This window comes from Opisthorchis viverrini (assembly GCF_000715545.1).
Source record: "Opisthorchis viverrini unplaced genomic scaffold opera_v5_25, whole genome shotgun sequence".
Taxonomy (NCBI): domain Eukaryota; kingdom Metazoa; phylum Platyhelminthes; class Trematoda; order Opisthorchiida; family Opisthorchiidae; genus Opisthorchis; species Opisthorchis viverrini.
Window position 1 is genome coordinate 2,470,746 of NW_008751681.1, and position 20,572 is coordinate 2,491,317.

The 20,572-nt window shown below is 42.3% G+C and overlaps 2 protein-coding genes across 2 annotated transcripts in view; both read left to right on the plus strand.

Moving 5' to 3' along the window:
* Positions 1 to 7,439: 7,439 nt before the first annotated feature.
* T265_02181 (hypothetical protein) lies at positions 7,440 to 18,212 on the plus strand (the record flags this gene model as incomplete). Its single annotated transcript, XM_009166355.1, has 2 exons — positions 7,440 to 7,874; positions 18,201 to 18,212. The coding sequence occupies 2 exons, from the start codon at positions 7,440 to 7,442 to the stop codon at positions 18,210 to 18,212; spliced, it is 447 nt and encodes a 148-aa protein (XP_009164619.1).
* A 578-nt stretch (positions 18,213 to 18,790) lies between these two features.
* The window catches only part of T265_02182 (hypothetical protein), a gene marked incomplete at both ends in the record, with an annotated part of 32,282 nt that continues 30,500 nt past the window's right edge, over positions 18,791 to 20,572 (plus strand). Inside the window, one exon of the mRNA XM_009166356.1 lies at positions 18,791 to 19,201. Coding sequence (XP_009164620.1) covers positions 18,791 to 19,201 — 411 coding nt within the window. The remainder of the gene's footprint in view (positions 19,202 to 20,572) is intronic.

Consider the following 20,572-nt stretch of genomic DNA (forward strand, 5'->3'; position numbering starts at 1 on the left):
CTGTGTTTCGGTGACGCGAAGCGCATTGCAAAATATCCAAAACATAGTCTTTTGTCACAAATTATCACCCCTGTCTCCGTGAATCCAGCGGCGGCGCCATATGTCCTTGAATCTGTGATAAATGCTCTGTGGATGCTAGCCGAATCTTTATCTTATCCTAGTGCGATGGTTTTTGGGTTGAAGCTACCAGGTTTTAGCGGTCAGCAGAGGTCGATCAAGCGGTTTCGGGCTTCTCAGGTTGAATGGTTAGAACCGGCATGATAGGCCTTACGTCAACCAAATAGCTACGAAAAATATTAAACGTCGCATCACCTCTCACATGATGGCATCAGCCGAAAACCGATGGACGAAGCAAAAACTTGGGATTGCTGATGCTTCCCATCTTCTTCCATATTTGCCTCAGTCTTCCCTGCACGTTTGAAAATCAGCGTCCCGTGGACTCCATTCAAACCCCCAGAAGAGCAGGCAGACAGATGACGTGACTCACATTTGCTACTTAACATGCGCGATCCAAGTCTCATTCTCCTGACTCCTGCGTTCAGCGCAACTTTTAAAGTGCAAAATTTTATGCCAATCGGCCGCCAAGCTGTGTCTGCGTACAATCCGTTCCATTTGTCAACAGTCTGACTGCATTTCTCAAATCTGGGCACAGTATCCAAATACATATTCACTGTCGGGATCCTACCGAGTATGAAATTCACGGGACTCTCCAACCCGTAATGCTTTAAATTCGCGGATTGATACCTCCCTACTGGACACGAGCAGGGAAGCGATTATCCGCTACCGGCAATTGAGGCAGAACCCAGTATTCCTTTGAGCTCAGAGCATGGTACGTCCACCTCCTGACGCGACTCATACAGACAGCCTCAAATATGACAGCAGGACGTGAGATGTGGCAGGTCCTTGCTATTGTTCTGATTTTCATAGAAGCCACCAAGATTTGATGCATGTCATCCCATATAAATTTAGGTAGCATAAACCGAGAGTAGAATATAAACAAAAGGCAAATGTTTGGATGAAGAAAACCATAGCAGCTCCAGGAAACTCTTTTGTGGCCTGAGATAGAGCTTGACATGAACAGGTAGTTCGTGCGTAGGGAACACAACGTACTTATGTACTCGGAACGTTGAACATCCTTCAGATCACTAAGGATGATGGTGGGCTCAGGGCGGGCGCATCGACGTAGCATTCAAACTAGCCGTATTTTCTGAATTTGGAATTTTCTTTTTCACAAGCCTACAACGATCACTTCACATTCCAATTCAAATGAACCATACGTGCCCACAAGGAATTCCGGGCTATGGAGCCCACCTTCAATACAAACTGCCTAAAATATTCACGGTTGATATTAAAAGGTCTGTGAACGTTTAAATGGACTTTCTTCCTGGAGATGGAGCCATTATGTTAAAAAGCCGAAAAGCACTGCACAGCTGTTTTATCTTTGTTGGGAATTATCAGCAGTGCGCATCTCACGAAACTCCAGGGGTGGTTCGAAATTGTGACCTGCCTACTGACAGTTTGGACACTTAACAGGTTGACCACGAGCGACTGATAATAAATTTGATTAGATCACATCTAGACAGGATATCGCGCCGCCCATTTTTCAATCATGAAATCTACATCAAGTGACAAAGTATTGAGTGCTTTCTCGAACAAAGACTCAGACGAGCTTCACTCATCACGTGAATTTATTTTTCCTTTAGGTTACTTATAAATGGTTGGTAGTATGGGGAGATTTAGAAACATTTAAATCTAGGTTTCACCCTGAAATTGAATTCAATCAATGCTGAAAAGCTGGTTAATTAGACTACTGATCGGTCGTTCGAACGAAATCCCCACTCTAAAATATTCATGTTTTTGGGCATTTGGTGAAGTGAGACAGTCAGCTCGTAAAAATTTTCGGAATAGTGTACTGCTCAAGCATATGAGAACCGCCAAGATGCTTGTAATTGTGAAGTGTGACGCAACTTTCCACAAAGAACGAAGGTTCATGCGGTAATCTGTAGTAATGATTTGTCACCGATAATAGGTTGCACACTTGTGGTAGCCTTTGGTCCAGAACTGGTGCATTTATAATGGAGGTGTACTACTCCACTGAAGCTAAGTATACTAAGATGTGAATGGGTATGATTTGTTTTGCGTTGTTCCTTCAGATAGCTTTTGTTATAAATGAGATGCTATCATCACGCACTATTAGAGGTTGGTGTCATTGCACGTAGATCAGACAGAAATAGTTCATGGGGTAAATCAGTTGCTCGACTAAGAAATCTGTGCCTTGCGATTTTAGTAAGTAGGTAATTAAGTAAGTAAGTGAGAACGAATGAGCAAGTGTGTGAATGAGCAAGTGGGTGAATGAGCAAGTGGATAATTGAGCAAGAAAGTAAGAAAATAAGTAAAGTATTTATATACATTGTATAAATATATTTTATGTCATGATTACCTTTACAAACATACTCGGTACCATGGCTTTACAGCTATCTGAATTTGCTTATACCTTTTCTGCTACTTCCGCCACTGAGTTGAATCCATCCCTTTGTGCCGTTCCCATTGATTTCAATGCAGCTGACTATTTACATCTGATTTCTTTGGACTCAACCAGTACTGCAAATTCCCTCACAGTGCTAAAGGCTTAACCTGATTAGATAGATGTAAACGATAGCATAACCATCAATGCTTAGTCTCCTGATCGTTAAATTTTGAAGCCCGTTATGAATTTATTCACTAAAATGAACTAGGAGACAAATATACTGACAAGAAACACTGGGACCATTTTTCAAGTTTTGGACCGACCCGCTACAAAGTGAGGTTAGATAAAACTTTAGGTGATAGAAAGGGGGTTCGCACAAAAGTTACCATTGACGCTGAACCTAAATATATGGAAGAGATATTTTATTCAAATGGAAATCCACCAAAAATTGTGCTTCGCTTCAAGGAGATGCATATCTGTTCAGTTCCAAATACAGAAGTTTTCCTAAATTTGAAATTCTTGGAAGATGGTACGAGTGAATGGTGCAACAGCGTCTGTCTTTAATTATTAAACGCGCCTTTTCGTCTGCTAAGCATTGTAGTAAATGTTCTTCTGGCTTACGAGGCCACCTATAATCTCTTTAACTGTCTCAAATGCTAGTGCCGTGTGACCCGACTTGGCAAATTTGAGAGACAAATCTGGTTTGAGTAGGTGGATCAAGTTTCCACCCGGATGCATCAGCGTATTAATCCATCCACTCCACCACACTCAAGTACAAATTTAACTCCATCAGTGAACGACGGATGGCGAAATCATCGACAGCTCGTCATTAAAATGGGACTTGGCATTGTGTCGATCCGTTAGCTGCGTTCCATATTCTTTACGTCACTACGAATGATGAGTGTTGCAGTTTGTTTAATGCAGTTCTATCGGATGGAAATGAGAACTTCGTGAACAACTGAAATCGACCCTACCGTTGACATTTTCTTGGTAAGTTATTTGCTTTCAGAGTCCCGATTCTTGTTCTGTTTTCATTACCTATGTGATATTGAACTGAAGTTTACACCACTCAGATACATCCGGTGATTCATGCTACTTGTCACTTCTCTGTGCTCTCTAAGTTTCTACTCTCTTTAACAGTCACCCACTGAAGGCAAATCTACATCACTCACTCGCCATAGATACAAAATTTGACCGCTAGAAATTCTCTGATCCCTTTCTTGGTTTATCTGCTAATAAATCCCACTGGCCTATCCCACAGTTATTTTTGTACACTGCCCATTGATGGATGTCTCAGGAGAATTCCTCTATTTATATTAAAGTATTTCATCACCCACCTGTAGTAAAGCTTGTTTATTGAGTCATACATGCGTGGCATCACTTACATATGCCAGACATCCCTGTGCTTTTCTCAGCCGTTCATCATGGGCGTAGGGGCAATATCCGTTTTTCTGTATTCGTCTATTTAGTGGACATGGGGCAATCTGTTAGTAGGCGCAGAGAATTTCGAATCGTGTGCCAACTATTGAAAACAGGCTCAAATAGGCCACGATCAATCACACAATTACTAGCGCCTCTCCACTAGGCTCCTCACACTTGAATTTCTGCCCACAATTAGTTTGACCAGCCGCATTGACCTATTGTTCACCTTCCATATGGTGGTTGCACAGTTAACAAAATCAGCTGTCAGTTGAACTTCAGCCTGACTATAACGTACATTTTCCTACTTCCATTTCTGTGCACACGTAACTCATGCACGTTTATCACGTGTATTTCTATGCATAATCGGTACCCCTCAGAATTTGGATCGCCAGATCACCTATTCGCACTGCCTTCCATTCTCCAGATTCATAATGGGAACATTCTAACAAGCATCTTCATAGACGACAATAAAATCGTTGTCAAAAGTGGAAACTTCCATCAAGTTAAAACTGCTATTTTGGCTGTGGTTTCGGCTGCCTACTACCACTAGGATAAATAATATCAGTGGATGTAGGATAGTTCACATCATCTGGTAAAACCTAGAATATGAAAATACTGCTCAAATGTTCCCGCACGTTTGCACGATTCATCAAACTAAACGCCACTGTACACCAAACACCTCGACAGTTCTGACACTTGTGTCATAAAAAACGAATCAAAACCATCCAGTTGTCAACGACTGCCAAACCTAGAGTGGGAGCGGTTCCTGAAATGTATCAGGTCTAGCTGTGTAACAGCAAAGTGACCAGCAAACATCTCTCACCTTGTGTAAATTAACAGTGAACCGAAGACACCGAACCGAAATTCACGAGTTGCAAGCAGACGAAAATTAGGCACAGAGCTACGTCTCAGCTGCTCAGAAGACTTTCGGAGCTAGTGTTCCGGAACCACTACAGAAGTGCAGTATGTCTCAAAATGGATCCAGTTATTCGAACCATGATTACTACACCAAATGAGGGACGGACTTATGTTTTTCACTACCATTAAAAGCGCAAAGGGCACTAGCATAGTTAAGATGTCATATGAGGCACACGGCGTCCGCCAGACAGGCTCATGCGTGAAAAACACTGACATGATAGAAGGGTAAGTGACGAGTACAAGGCGTAAAGTGTTGTGCCAATACAGGACTTCGAATTATCAGCAGACACGACTGGCCCATAGACAACTAGTGGGTAGTCATGCTGGAAGCGGAATCTCAGATACCTTGACCTAATACGCTTAGCGGTCTGTAAAACAAAACTTCAATAGCACAACCTGTGTCAATCAGGGCCGAGCTACCAACGAATAGAAATCCATCAGCATCGAATTTCCGCCTCATCTCATTCCACACAAGTAGCTTGAGGAGGTTCGAAGCAATTCTCGCGTATATCACTGCTACTCGGTGAAGGTTTACAAAGATCATAAGGGTTTGTGCGCGCCGTCGAAATATAATCTCTATGCTCCTCGAAATGAGGTTGTTCAAGAGACTTCAAGGATTTGCCGAGCCTCCCCGAAACCAGAAATTTACGAGCCAAACGAGCATAATGTGTGATCAAAGAAGAGTGCAACATACCCTCCAGTTTCTCTATCTGACCAGAGTTTCCATGACAAAAGACCGTCTGGTCACCGAAAGTGCGCCGAAGGTCTCTAACTCCCCACCTCAGCAGTTTGCACGAGTAAATAGCCGAGGATGTACGTGTCCTGGAAACATAAGTCGTAGACCAGAAAGAAACAAAACGATCACCCCTTGTGAAATATGGTTTCAAAGATGTTGCGCGATCTATCTCCTCAAGGAATTATCATACCCACTTTGGTATTCACCTACGTGCCTCGGACCCGGATCATAAGGCTAAAGTCCCGAACAACCGTTTCAGCCCTACCCAGTTACGTAGTACTCCTTGATGCACAGGGAGCAGATGTCACATCTGGGATCGCATCTACGTCGGGATATTTGATTGCTGTTGGGTTCGTTGTGATAAGCTTGACGAAGCTTGATGTGGCTTCATCAGTGCATATATCATCTCACCGAGCTGTTTCAGTAACTGTGGTCATCGCCTGCAGGTTCTCTTCCTTTTCAGGCAAATGTGATCATCAAATACGTCAAGGCGTTAAGCAGATCCAGGGAAGCGATGACTCCCTCAGTAAAACAAAATGGTTTGGCCGAAACCGCGGCTACGTGGCTTCCCATGTCCCCGTAGATCGCAGTGGATTTCATTTTTCGGATGTTGATCACAACGCTGGTTGGCGTCAACTCGTTCTTTGCAGCTGCAAGCTTCCCCTTAAGATGAATCTGTCTTCCCACACACATGACCCAAATGTCACTGAGGGCCTAATTATCGACTAAATTTTCGAGGGAGTGATATCCTATTTGTTGTGTCGACATTCCAACGACCTCACCTATAGTGTGATGAAGAACGCTGAGGAGAATGAGTATGAGTGAGAATGAATTACATGGAAATTGGTCTCGTTTAGTCTGATGAGGTTGAACTGGAAATCTCCGGGTTATATCAAGCACGACGCAACGAAGATGGTTAAACTTCGGATAATATATGCATGTTTAATTATGCAGAATTGCCGTTAGAACTGGCTGGTGAAGCTATTGTATGTCACTAGTGTGACGGTGATACTACTGATGGGGGCATGCAAGCAGTATGGTTTCTTCTAGTAAATTCTCTTTGCGTCTCTTGAAAAGTGAGATCTATTGAGGCATTTGTGGAGTCGCTTTGTAGCATTTGCTTGGATTTGAGCAACAGTCAGTGGATATCCAGGAAATTCCAAGAAGGCGTGCTCAAGAGGTGGTGGATGTTCAGTTTGTGTAAATAAGATGCAAATGAGAGTTTTGCTTCCCTGTCCAACAGTCTGTACCTGGTCAGTTGGCATTTTTGATAAGTAACTCCGCAGCGAAGGCCTTCTTCCTTTCACTAGCACTGACACGTACAACGCGGATGCATATACTGATACACTTTTCTGATAACTTACTCAGAGAAGGAATGCAACTTGGCCGAAATTCTGAGTGACTCATATGGTTACTCTGACACGTAGTTGTCCCTGAGTATCCTCGACCTGTTTGGGTTGTCAGTTTTTAATCCCCATAATAGGTGCTGCCTTATTTTACTCAAAGACCGAACGAAGTTACTTGGGTACAAAGTTTACTCTTGGACGGCCGTGTTTGTAAACGTTACAGTAATGCACCCGTAGGGCTATTCAGAACATTTTTTCGATTGCACTCAGCAAAATTTTTCTTGTTTAGCCCGGATTCTGGGCTTAAAACCGAGTCGACCAGCGTCGCATACCTTATCGACTATTTTATATGAGTGTCTAGGAAACCTTCAGTATTGCTTTGTGTCCTTACTCTGTGTGCTGCAAACTGTCCAAGCTGACAGATAATCTTGGGTTGATCAATAACCTAACCGGTGAGCACATGATGCTGAAAAGCCAATCAGAATTAAAGAAACTGGTGTATATAAAATGACACGTATTCTCGGGTGGCCATTGTCTGGACACTACGATAATGCCTGTCGAACTTTCGCCAGATGCCATGGAAGCCCGAAGACGTATAATTCTACCGGTCGACAACAGTGAGCACTCAAAGCGTGCCATGGATTGGTACTTTATCAATATGCAACGCGAAAACGACTTTCTGATTTTCGTGCACGTGATCGAACCGACACGGAATAGCTCACTCATGGGTGTGGCAATTGAATCTGTACCCAGTCTCCTGGGTACCGTAATAAGAGTCTCAGAGGAATCTGTGAAGGATGGAAAACTGATATGTCGTGAGGCCATGCAGAAGGCAAACGCACATGGTTTGAAGGCTCAATCATTTCTTTACGTTGACACCAAACCTGGTGTGGCAATCCTCAAAGCAATCGAAGAACTGAAAGGGGATGGGGTGATAATCGGAAGCCGTGGAGCAGGAGCTATAAGAAGAACAATCCTTGGAAGTGTGAGTAATCACGTACTTCATCACGCGCATGTTCCAGTTATAATTGTTCCTCCCCAGCATCATCATCACCACCACCATCACTGATTCACTTTCTCACTCCCCCTTCATTATTTACGAGCATGTTATTGCTTGTAAGTCATTGTACGACGAAACCGACCAACCGTAATTTTGGTTTGCCATCTGATAAACTGATATTTCCTATCGTTAATTTTTTGATACACACAGTTACAGGGTTGCACATTACTTTCTGCCTCAATACAAAGTTATGTGCTTTGTATATGACTGTCAGGGTAGCCGATCGCTGCATCAGAACGACCCGTGACCTTTTGAAATGACATAGCGCGTGACTGAAGCTTAAAAGAACGTCCATCAGAATCCTCTATGCATATCCACAAATAAGCGACGCTATCGGATTTCGAATATTAGTTAAAAAAAGGAATAAATGATGAGAGTATTATTTAGCAAAAGTAAATAACTTACATGTTCCGAATAAGAACCAGTTTGAAAGTTCTCCTTATCAGCTAGGAAAACGTTGGAAATAGTCTACCTAAAATGGGTATACAAAGCGTTGCAATCAGACCAACGTACCCTGAGAGATTTTCACTGTGAAGAATCAAATCAAACCCGTTTTGAATCAAAGAAAATGGGTCAGGTTCCTCTATATTATAAACACAATACCCAAATTGAGACGACAAATAGAAAATTCCCGGTTTGAGTAGGTATTTTATTTGCACAAAATATTAATAGCAAAGCCATCTGATGGTCAATGGTTTGTCCGCTGACCTGAGCAATTTGGTTGCAAACTTTTCACCACCAATAGAGATGACATTATCAGTGAGTTGTTTGAGAGCGTGGTAGAGCATAGCGATGGGTCGGTGCTTGTGCCACCTAAACAGGTCGATAATATAATTAAAGATGTGGTCACTTCTGCTGTGAAAGCACTCCGAAAGAATCCGTCATTCACATCTGACTCGTATAGGTCAATGCTTGAGTATGCACAGCGCATTACAGTGAGTTTTTCTGTGCGTTCTGTTTTCACAAACTGTTAAGTGCGTTATCTCGTAACCGAGATCAGCAGAAGTTTACACCTGGTTGGCATGAGTTGGTCAGTGGCCATCACAAACAGTGGATGAATAATCGATAATCTGGTTGACAGAGGGCCTAAACCTGTAACGAGACAATAGATTTTTCGGGCTTCTTAACATAACTTCCCTAGCCTTATCGGCCTTGACTATTCGGTTAGTGATCCGACGGTGGTCACTGCAGTTAATGCGATACTTGTTGATACATCTACAAAAGTAGGCTTTTCAGTGTAACTGTTCTAAACCCTACTATGACTACCTGATACATGATAAGGTCAAGCAAACAACAGATATGGGTAAATACATGAAATTGCTTGCGTTCAGGTTTGTGTGTTTTAGAGGAGACGAGTGTAGGCTATTCAAGAACAACGATTCACGGGCTGATTTTTGTACTTTGACCCTGTCAACCGAATTTTCAAATGAGTTTTTGTGACCACTCAACTTGGAAGCATTTGAGGCTGACTAGAAATTCATCCTTTCAATAGGGTTCAGTAAACAGTTTGTAGGTGTATAGCTTGGAGATGTTCCGCTTTTGACACAAGATCTTCGTCAGGCTAGGTGAGGTTACCAGGTTGACCGAGTTTAAGAGCAGACCAAGAACCGGCCGGGAAAATCCTTTCCGCTCAGCACAGTACATCAGTGTTCAGTGTCAGTCGAAAGGTTTTGTTGGTTTGTTTTCTAAATCTTACGGTTGATCATTTGGGAAATTCAAAATAATTTTGATGGCTTTTAGGTGCTTGATATTTCATTTGTAGGATCTTCAACAACTGATTTCTCTTGGATACCACTGGTAAATTTTGTTGGCCGGTGTTTGTTGTAAGTTGGAATGCGTTGGAGGATAAAATGAAGTGAAAATTTTGTTTTGGCTTGTTAACAAACCTTACCAACATGGGGTGGAATATGAGAATCCAAAAGATAGCAGAAAACGGCCAAAAACTTGGCTGAAATCAAGACAGCAATCGTCTAAGGTTGAGAGTAAAGCACAGCAAAAAATAAGTTCCATTAACAGAGTTTATTTTGCGGAAAAGAGTTAAAGAGACTTCTCCTACTGGGAACCACTAGAATGGAAAAACGTTTTCCCTTGAAATTTCGTCCTGTAAGTGGAGCCAATCTATATTGTAAATCCAAGAAACATTGTACAGTTGTATCACTCATACCGAGTATCATCAGCATTGGGCAGTTCATGAAGCTCCTGCAGGGCGTCTCGAAACCTCCTGGCTGGTAGCTGAAGATTAACCCGTTCGGCCACATATGATGAAGGTGAGACACCTTCACTGTGCTTCTCGATTTCCGGTCATAGACAAGACTTCATTTACAGATTGAAGGATCTCAAAATATCCTCGTACTATCAAAGCAGTAAACGTATCTCAGAAGGAAGAATAATCCACAAAATCAGTGAATCTTCCATTCGAAAATTCGTCGTTCGAAAAGCCAGGTCTCAAGTAGTCAAACGATGTGAATTCCCTGTTCAAGTACGAATTAATAACACCACTGTTTAACCGTTCACGGTCAAACAGTTAAGCCTTCACCTACTACTTCAAACCGCCCCCGAGATTTGTGAGATGCATCCTGCTGGTTATCCGCAGTAAGCATGAAACAGTTGCACGGTGTTTTCTGGCATTCCACCGCAGATCAACTTTACTAACGAGGCAAAATCTGCCTTGGGGAATTCCCAAATATCTACAGCAAATAGATTTTTGAAGTTTTATTAATTGGAATATGTTTACTTTCTATGGGATTCTGTTACAACGTATACCACGCCATATTCTGATAGACATATACCTTAAAATCAGGAGAAATTCAACGCATTAGGATGTTTTCAGTACTTTAGCATCTTTGAATTGTTAACTGTTCCTCAAAAACGAGATTTGCTGTTACAATTTTCCTAATTATCCTGAGTGTTTGAGGATTCTAACTTATGTGACGAAAAAAAAGAGTCGCTTAAATAATGTTGCGTCTACACAGCACTCGCGATATCCTGCTCTTGTGTGTGTGAACCGGTGGGGATCTCCGGTAGAGTGCGTTGAGAGCAGGGCGCATCCTTAGAGCTGTTCGAAATCGGGCACCATTTAGGGGAACACCGTTGCAGTTTAACGGCAAACAGTGTGAGAAAAAAGTGTATCAGGGTAGAATTACCAACTGTCAAGAAAGCTAGGTATTGTAGGCTTGGAGTCGCAGAATAACCATCTAGTGTATTTGCAACCGAAGTTTTTCAACCAAGAAGCATGTACTGAGAGTGTGGTTTTTTAACAAGACAATAAGCTAGTTATGCACTAATGCACGTTTAGGAGTATACAAATATCAGTTTCATTGGCCTAATCATTTCTGCCACGACGTTGGTTCAATAGCATAATCGTGTTAGTAGCATTTAAATCGATGTTTTCTGAGTAAACCAGCTTTACATTCTGCCTAAGGAGTCAGTTCTGTTATTCGAATATGGGTTAACATAGATACATTTGGCACTTTCAAACCCGGTAACTAGGACACTGATTTTGGAAGTATCCCACTTAGAAGCCAGTCTATCTCTCGAATCGAAAACGATGAGACTGAGACGTTCCGTTCATTCTAAGTATTCCCCCTTATTATTATCTTGGCTGAGTAGGACAATGTGGTGTGTACAGTTTCAAAAGGAAAAGTCCAGGACCGTGAATAAAAACTGCACGGTACTGTCCAAAATAAACGAACGATTTTTCCTTAAACATCAGCGACATTTAGCTAATCAAATGTATGGAGGAAGACTAAATCTCAACATATCTAAATGTGTTCAGTGGTGACCCACTCTGCAGGGAAAGCAGCCTCAGAAGTAAGAAACGTTAATATAGTAAGCTATCCCAGTGACATGGATGGACTTGGGCCGTGAATCAATGTCGCCGCTGACATCAGTTTGCTTCGATACTCCGAATTATTTTGGGGAAACCCTGATGTGAGGTACCGGAATCTAAGTGACCAAATCCATCAACAACAAATTTCCCAGTATCCGACAAAAATCTGATAGAGAAAATTAGAAAAACCGCTTGAGTGGGCACCTTGCAAGCACGACCTTTGAGCACTCGATGGAACGTTTCTGACCACATAGGGGACGTAATCTGATGAGCATTATACAGGTATTGACTGTAAGCGCAGTCTAGAAAGTTATTAGGACGACGAATTGAGAGCGACAACGTTTCTGAGGTTTTTTATTAGGGAATAGGGTGAATAAAAATTCTGAAATGAACCTCGAAATAGCTATTTTCTAAGGGAAACGTCTTCATGCTTGTTACGTTATTGTTCGTAAATTTGATTAAAGTGCGTGAATAAGTTTGTTTCCATCTATATTTCGTCACTCTTTGTTTATATTATGACGTAGGAGTTATAAACATTGCATCCGGGGGAGGGGTAGTAAATTGGTTTCAGCAAGGCCCGGGTGTGCAGTTCGCGTGTTGAATCCCATTGAAAATTCAGCTACTGATAACTTTTCCCTTGGTCCTAAAGTCGTATCATTGTTGCTCGCCATTCATCTCTTCACGTTATTTCGAGCCATTTGCTTGGTACTCGTCAAAATTTTCACTCCTGCGAAACACTAAGCACGAATTTCCTGAAAATCTATGTTAAGTTGCTGTCCAATTTTTCATCCCGTACACATAACCGAGATTTAAGAACAGAACGATTTATTTTCTCCTCGACGCCGATGAAGTACGCAGTCCGTGTTTGAAAATGAGAAGAAGCGTCCGACGTTGTCTGTAAGTTGATGTTTTCACCTTTAGAGACAGAAAAATTGATCTGCATTCATCTGAAGCGCGGAACGTCCTTCATAATCCATCTGGAATCGGGTTTATTATTTTCGGTCTGTGAATTATTGTTTGTGGTACACTTCTGTGGGAACACCAAACTTATATGGCCGTAGTTCCTAAATGATTTTACGGGAATGGATAATTCACCTCAAGCTACTCATGCGATTCAAAGGTTTGCGAGCGTGGACAAACACGATCTAAGCAAGAATATTGGGGAAACTCGTAAGTTCAGTACTTATCAGCGATAATCTGTTTCTCACATTAGAAAGTGTTAGGATCTTAGCGTAAGCTGACGTTGACTGTCAGTGACTTCATTGATTGGGCTAAATTGTTCATTATATTTCCTCTGATGGACACGGGTATTTCATTTGGAATGACTGCTAGGGACCTGGGTACTCATCTGAATGGCCAATCACACAATTGCCCTTGTATTAAACGATTGAATCCAAGATACAAAGAAGTGCTCGCAACGTTCAGTCGAACCAACACCAGGCCCATGCCCACCGTATATAATTTAGCGTATTGTGGGCTAGCAATGGAATCATGCCTTCGCATGAAAACTTCAGATCTCAAGTGCTTTAGATACTTATTACTCTAACACAGTCGGGCATACTGTTGCACAGAATGTCACGTTACGGTTAGGTACAGTCTCTTTGGGTCTCTTTGCGGCGTAACCATAAAGCTACATGGAATTTGCTCGCGTCATGTTAGTTAGTTTCCAAGCCTCATTTAAGAATGTCTCAAAGTGAGAACACGATTCTAGTATGACAAGAATCGCTTGCAAGTATAAGTCGATTTAGACTGAAAAAACATGCTTTTGAGGGCTTTTTATCAGTTACGCCATGTAAAGGTTTTGGCCTATTGGGAAACTAAGATTTTGATTACAAGGGACTTGAAAATATCTATCCAAAAACTTGAACATGATATAGGTTAATGTTCAGTTTGTGGACGATGTTGGTTCGGTTTGAAGCCGTTTGATTTTTCGCCGGAGGAAATGTTATGGTTCGACTGGCCTGATCAACCACACGCTAATTCTAATCATATAAATTCGCATACTTTTGACAATGAGACATTTTCAGGTATCACACAAAGTTTGACGGCTGATCAGACACCGGAGAAAGCTACCCCCATAAGTCATACTTCAGCCAGTAGATGAAGGGTGTGTTCGCATCCTTTGGGTTTGGCAGCGAAAACTGTCATGTGATTTGTGAACGAATCACGCATGAAAATGCACTGGTACCACCCATACGAAATGCCTTTACTAGTCTGCTGATCTGCTATGATGGTCAAGACAGAAGCAAAAATGTTGAGACAAGATGAAAGGCGTTTGCTGATACCTACTGTGCTGATTGTCAAAAGTTCTGTAAACACACGCAAACGTTGCATGGATAATAAAACTAATCAGTTTACGTTGTTGCAAAATATCCCGTTTGACCGCGAGCCGTCGATCAGTGGTTTTATGAACTCGCACTTGAATAGGGCTTAAGTCCACCCGTCCTTCGGTCACGCGGATCTCCTCACACAATGACCTGCTGACTGACTCGTCTAATGACAATTTTTCCAACGAGAAACCTGGAGCAGTTTGTACGCTCTTTAGCTTTGTGAGCAGGTTGCGCCCTGTTTTTTTAGGGAAAGTTCACTTCCGGTAATTCCCAATAAGGATTTATGTCATGAGATTAACAATTTTCCGGGAAAACTCTTCTTAGGAGGATTTGACAAATCCAGCACAAGTTTAAGAGAACTCCACGTAATGAGAAGGTCTTTATCGTTTATTAGATTTAGTATACGCCAATCCTATCAAGAGAGACCCCGGAGTGGAGGCTGTTCCTCCGGAGTAAGGAGGAGGAACTCCTTGTCAGGTTTTCGTAAAATTTCTTACCTCATCTGAAGCCGAGGCTATGCAGCCGATGGTGTTTTTCAACTTGCGATTTTACCTCTGATGAAAGTCTATAAACCCCACAGTATAATAATAAGCTCTGGATAAACATGTTTCAAAGGCCAGGTAATGGTTACGATAAACACAACCTTGAGACGTAAACCGACTCATCGATGGATTCTAGATTGTTAAACACCTGGTTAATCTAGCTGAACAAATCCTATTCCACGATTTTGTCATCACTGTATAGTGTTCAGTATGCCATGTGCTCTCAGAGGAGTTCCTAATTCTCCATGTGGTTCCAAATCCCACATTCGAATCCCACATTCCTACTAGATTTACAGTTGGTTATTCCGTAAAATGTGTGCATCGGGCTGGCTCAAATAAACAACAACTTGTGCGTTCGTGTAGACGAAATAACATTCAGGTAGATAACAGAGAGAAAAGGAGAACATGTAGATTTGGCTCAGGAATCCTTGTCTCACTAGGGAAACGGAGAATAACTGAGATCTCACATGTTCCATAAGCACTGAACTAATACTACCTGAGTACCACGCCGAGGTAGAATACCAGCGGTAGAATTGCCCCAGAACTCTTTGAGGAACTTACCCAAAACTTCCATGGCATACAGCGGCAGGCAAAATTTAACCTGACAATTCGGTTAGGAAGTAATAGCGTATCCACCATCAAGGTCAGTCATTAAGCATTTGCCTCAGGTTTGCAGGTCACGTACTAGGACAGTCAAGTAGATCCCATCGAGAAAAGCGTGAAGATATCACAGCAACCCAATTAATAATAAGCATCTTTATCTCATGTTGACATCTGACTCCCGCAGACTCTTCATTTTGAAATGGTAAGCAACCCAAGTTGGGTAAATGTTAGCTGACCCTACATTTCTGTCTTAGCATCTTTCAACTAATAGGCATTACTAACTGTTTTGCGCATACTAGTCACCTAACTCCGGTTGTGATATAAAAGTACCAGTTTTAGGTAAGTAACCTTTTAAATCGGGGCTTCTCATGGACTTTCGTCCTATTATCGTGCGACTTCCGGTAAGGATAGTAAGACTTGTGTGGCGAATGTCTCGGTGACAAACTTAGAATTACTTAAGCATAAACCGGTTGATAACCATATAACTATCAGCATCATCTTCATCATCACTGTTGTATAAGTTTAGAGTGACCGCTAGATAAGCATGCACAACACTGCAGGTTCTCGCCACCATCGACAACCCTTTCAGAGTAGAACATGGATTGTGCAAAGACGGACTTTGAAGCGGTTGAGAATTACGATAAGGATGTTTTTGGAAAAGCAAGACCAAAACAGGAGCTGAACCACAAATGATACTAGGAGCATTAGTTAAGCTCGCTTGTTTGAAAACGACAAGCGGAATTTGTTTTTGAAGACCTAAGATCATCCGAATGGGTTGCACTCTGTCTAGAAAAAGCTCAGCCAGAGACCCTTTGACAAATTGTCCAAAGTCTTTTTCTTGGAATGCCTTAAGGTGTCCCAGATGATTCTGAGACCTCCGGCAATAAATGATATATGTGATTCCTGAACAGCGCCCACTTCTCAGGTGGGGTAAAAAGCCCTTTTTTATCTTTTCTTATGTTTACAAGTCTCCTACAAGTCTCAGACAACCACTAACTTCTGAATATCTACTGTACCTTCTAACCACCCTTAGAAGCCAACGTTCCTATTGTAGAAAACTCAAAAGTTTGGCCCACTCTATCCTGAAACTCGTTCTTTTGGCAGCTTAATCATGAAGAATTCGCGATTTGCTTGTTCTCATAGGTCAGTGTTTTTGAATTAACCGCAATATCTCAGTTGATACCCAGATGCATTCAGTCAGTCAGATTTCAGGTGGCATCTTCAGACTGATACTACCATGGGGACAAGACCAAGTGAAATTCCTCAATAAAAACAGGACGACATATGGTTGCAGCTAAGTAATACGACAAAAATGTGGTACACACAATCAAGATCGTTCGTTTGCTGGTAGCTGGGTGCTTTTGAAAGCTACTTCAAACGGAAAATTCCATGCGACCCTGTTTGGTGTGGTGATGCCCCAGTAGGTGTGTTGGCGGTGTAAACACTGTTTGCCACTACGAATGATAACAAAAAATGTAATGCTTTGCTCACACAGTAAGCCACACTGCTGGAAAAGCCAGAACCAAGACCGATATTCAACGACCACTCTAACAATCTCTGATATTTTGAAACTCATGTTGGTTGTTCAACGCTAATTCTTCCACATATAAGAGGCATTCTGGTGTAATATGTGATCAGATTCCGAAAAACTCACCCAGTCTCAATCTCTTACACTATAGGGAATATGGTGGCATCTGGGCCAACACAACCTGTATACCATTACACGCCCCGAAGTGAATGTATGACCCTTAGGCTACACAAAATCCTTGAGTCTGACAACGTATCTATCGTCAACTGCACTGCTCCGGAGCTTCGCAAGTCTTGTTGGATCTTGTATATGCAGCTGGAACAGCGTTTGTTGTAGACCGTATCTGCAATGTTCTTTACAGTGCAGTCGCTACTGTTCCGCACGGCCGATCAGATTAGCGGTTTCTGAAACTGTACTTTAACTTTGCCCTCCCTTACAGTCACAAACCATTGACCATGATTCAATAGTCGAACCATCAGACTATATATGTGGTGTGATTTCAAATAAACAAGGGTTATTTAGCTAAGTTTATGTAGACTCTGCCAGAGCGATCAGCATCTAGCTGTTTGTTACCCATGGTGAGCAAGGTCAACCACTGACATTGTTCGTTGGCTATACGCTAGATGCCACATCGAATGAAGACACGTGAGTATACGTGCAAACACAAAAGTATCACGAGGCGACATAGAAGCTGAAAAGTAGATACTGCAAATATCCTCCGGGATCTTCCTTTTACAATGATTTGCATATCAGACAGCTAGTAACCACCGCTATTAAAGTTTCTGGCTTGAGTTTCTACATCCGTTACTGATGTTTGATATCAAGCCTTGAGGTGACAAATCGCCTCATATTTAGTAGTTACAGTGTTGTTTCTCAAAGTTGCTGGACTACGTAGTTACGAACCACTGGTACCCGAGAAAAGCTCGGGTTGTGTAGATAACGCTTGTTTTGTCAGCTGAGCTGGGCTTCCTGGTTTTAAACGTTTTGACTGCATTCAAGGTGGTATGGTCGCTAAGTACTCAACTAGCACTACATGTTGGGTCAGATTCGCTTCAGAGAGTGGGCTGCACTAGGTAGTGAACCTATCGCAATATGCACGGTGGACAATGAGACGAAATCAGCGGCACGCTGCCCTCTGCATTTGCTCAACCGGACGGGACAAACACGAGACAAGCCTGGTTATGAATGAGCCTAGCTGTCAGCCAATATGATACAGGCAGCCATAATTTGGTAAGCATTCTTGCGCTGTCGCCAACTCCTATCTCTAAGAACCAAGCTAAGACTAACAAAGAGTGACACTTAAGCCTGGTGGCGCCACGCACTGACTACCAGGCCCGTCGGGGCGGAATTTACCAGTATGAATCTCATGTGTACTTTAACGTTTATAACAATTATTAATGCTCTGTCTGCATGTTTTAGACCAGCGGCTAAATTTTTCAGGCCACATGAGGGCGGTAACGATTTCGATATTGAGACAGAATCAAACAACTGCGTGCATCAGAATTCTGGCTTTCTTTAGAGCAAACGATCCACAGTGGGCGAATGACGAGAAAGAATCGCCAACACAACTGCGATCCAGTAGGTTTCGCATCGTACCTTACCCCACGATGCACCATTTTTCACAGACGCATCTCAACGGACACAGGTTTTATCTTGTTCGATAATCCACTGTAAAAAAATATCGATCTTTTTTTCTTGGAATTAGTGTGTGATATCAGTAAAGTCCTATAGTGAGAGTGCACATACAAAATTTGAAACGCCCAATTAACGACACAGTACGAGGACACAATCCACCGGTGTGGTGGTATGCAATTGACAAATCAAGGATCTGATCGGGTCTCAGTGTATCTCAGATGACGAGAAGAGTGGAAGCGCTTTTGGCCTCGAGTAATCGACACCTTAGCCAGTGAGCACACGATGCAAAGCAACCAACCACAATCCACCATAGAGCTTGGAAGTATAAAATAACCGACACATTCAACCATGTTCATGCACTGAATACCGAAACAATGCCAATCGAACTTGCGCCAGAAGCTGTGGAGGCCCCAAGACGTATTATTCTACCAATCGACAACAGTGAACACTCGAAGCGTGCCATTGACTGGTACTTTGCGAACGTGCAACGTGAAAATGATTTTCTGCTATTTGTACATGTGGTTGAACCCACAAGAAACAACTCGTCCGTTGGTGTCGCAATTGAATCTGCGCCCAGTCTTCTGGGCACTGTATTGCGGGTGTCGGAGGAGTCTGTAAAAGAGGGGAAACAAATATGCCGTGAAGCCATGCAGAAGGCGAGTGCACATGACGTAAAAGGGCAGTCCTTTCTTTACGTGGATACCAAGCCGGCTGCAGCAATCCTCAGAGCCATCTCAGAACTCAAAGGTGATTTGGTCATTATCGGAAGTCGAGGAATCGGATCGGTGAGAAGAACTATTCTGGGAAGTGTCAGTAATCATGTGCTTCATTATGCACACGTTGCTGTTACAGTTATCCCTCCATTGGATCATCCGCATCATCACCATTGATTCCTCCTCTCTCAAGATGTTGTTCCGAAAAGCTGTTTGCCACAAAATTGCCCACGGCCAACTTTGATATACAAACCACTGACGTGGCGTTATTTATCAAGTGTCTAATTCGTGATAAAGGTAACAGGCTAACAGCTGGTGAGACCAATAATCGATTCTTGATCTCTTTCCATCCTGTTTCTTGATGCGTTGGGCCACTACCGTTTGTCAGACCAAAAAGCTTCGGAAATGTTCACAAAGTAAGAAACAACATGCAACAGTGAAGAGCAATTGCATGTGCGGATAGCTAACTCAGTAAATTTTTTACATGGACAAATCATTCTCGACATGTTTATCTAATATTCAGTAGAAGCAATTCAGAAAACCATTCTCAAAATGAGCACTTGCGACGCGGTCATTTGAATTTAAATGTCCTGTTAGAGATTACGCTTGACAGGGAAGCACTCTTTACAAACAAAGCCACTTCAGCGCATACAAAAACCATGTAGGTTTCATAGGGGTATGCACGGTGAAATCGTATCGCCAAACAACGCCCATCGACTGCATGAATGAAAAAATGAGCGCCAGTCCCGTCATTTCTGCAGCAACTCATTATCCGTACAGAGTTTATACCAGCTTCCTTGGCACACAATGGCATTTTATAGGAAGTACTTCTAAGATGTACTTCTTATTTGCCCCAATGAAAATATACGAATCCAGGAAGACATCCGGGGCTTCTATACTATGTGTGTTGTTATTGACAACTCTGTGATTGTCATCACATCTATAATGAATTAACACGAATATGACTACGTGGATTCTGATGGCTGTGTGAATGAGAGAGAAACGCATTCAAAAGAGTCAACCAGATGACTGGCAAATCTCCCAAAGCAACAGAGAGAACTGTGTTTACAAATAGCTCTTTTCACAGCCCATTGGGGCAGTTGTGATATATCGACTTTACGCCCGTCGCTGTATTCACAGACATGCTGGTTTGTTTCCACTTGCAATAGCACTTCATCCTGGAGAACTGGTTTTCTTTATCAAACAGTATCTACCTACCTCGATAATAATGATGGTCCGAAAACGCCACCAACTCTCCTACGCCATTTGTGGTGGTGTGAAATCCTTGTTGCTCTGACGTTCATATCACACTATAAGTGAACTTGCGTAAAACAAGAATGTTTTATTGAGACTCTGGCGACGGAGGAAAGGGTTTGCACATCCAATTATCCTGTCGGTAAAATGCGCACCAATCAGAATAGAGTACGTCACCACTTCCTGGGA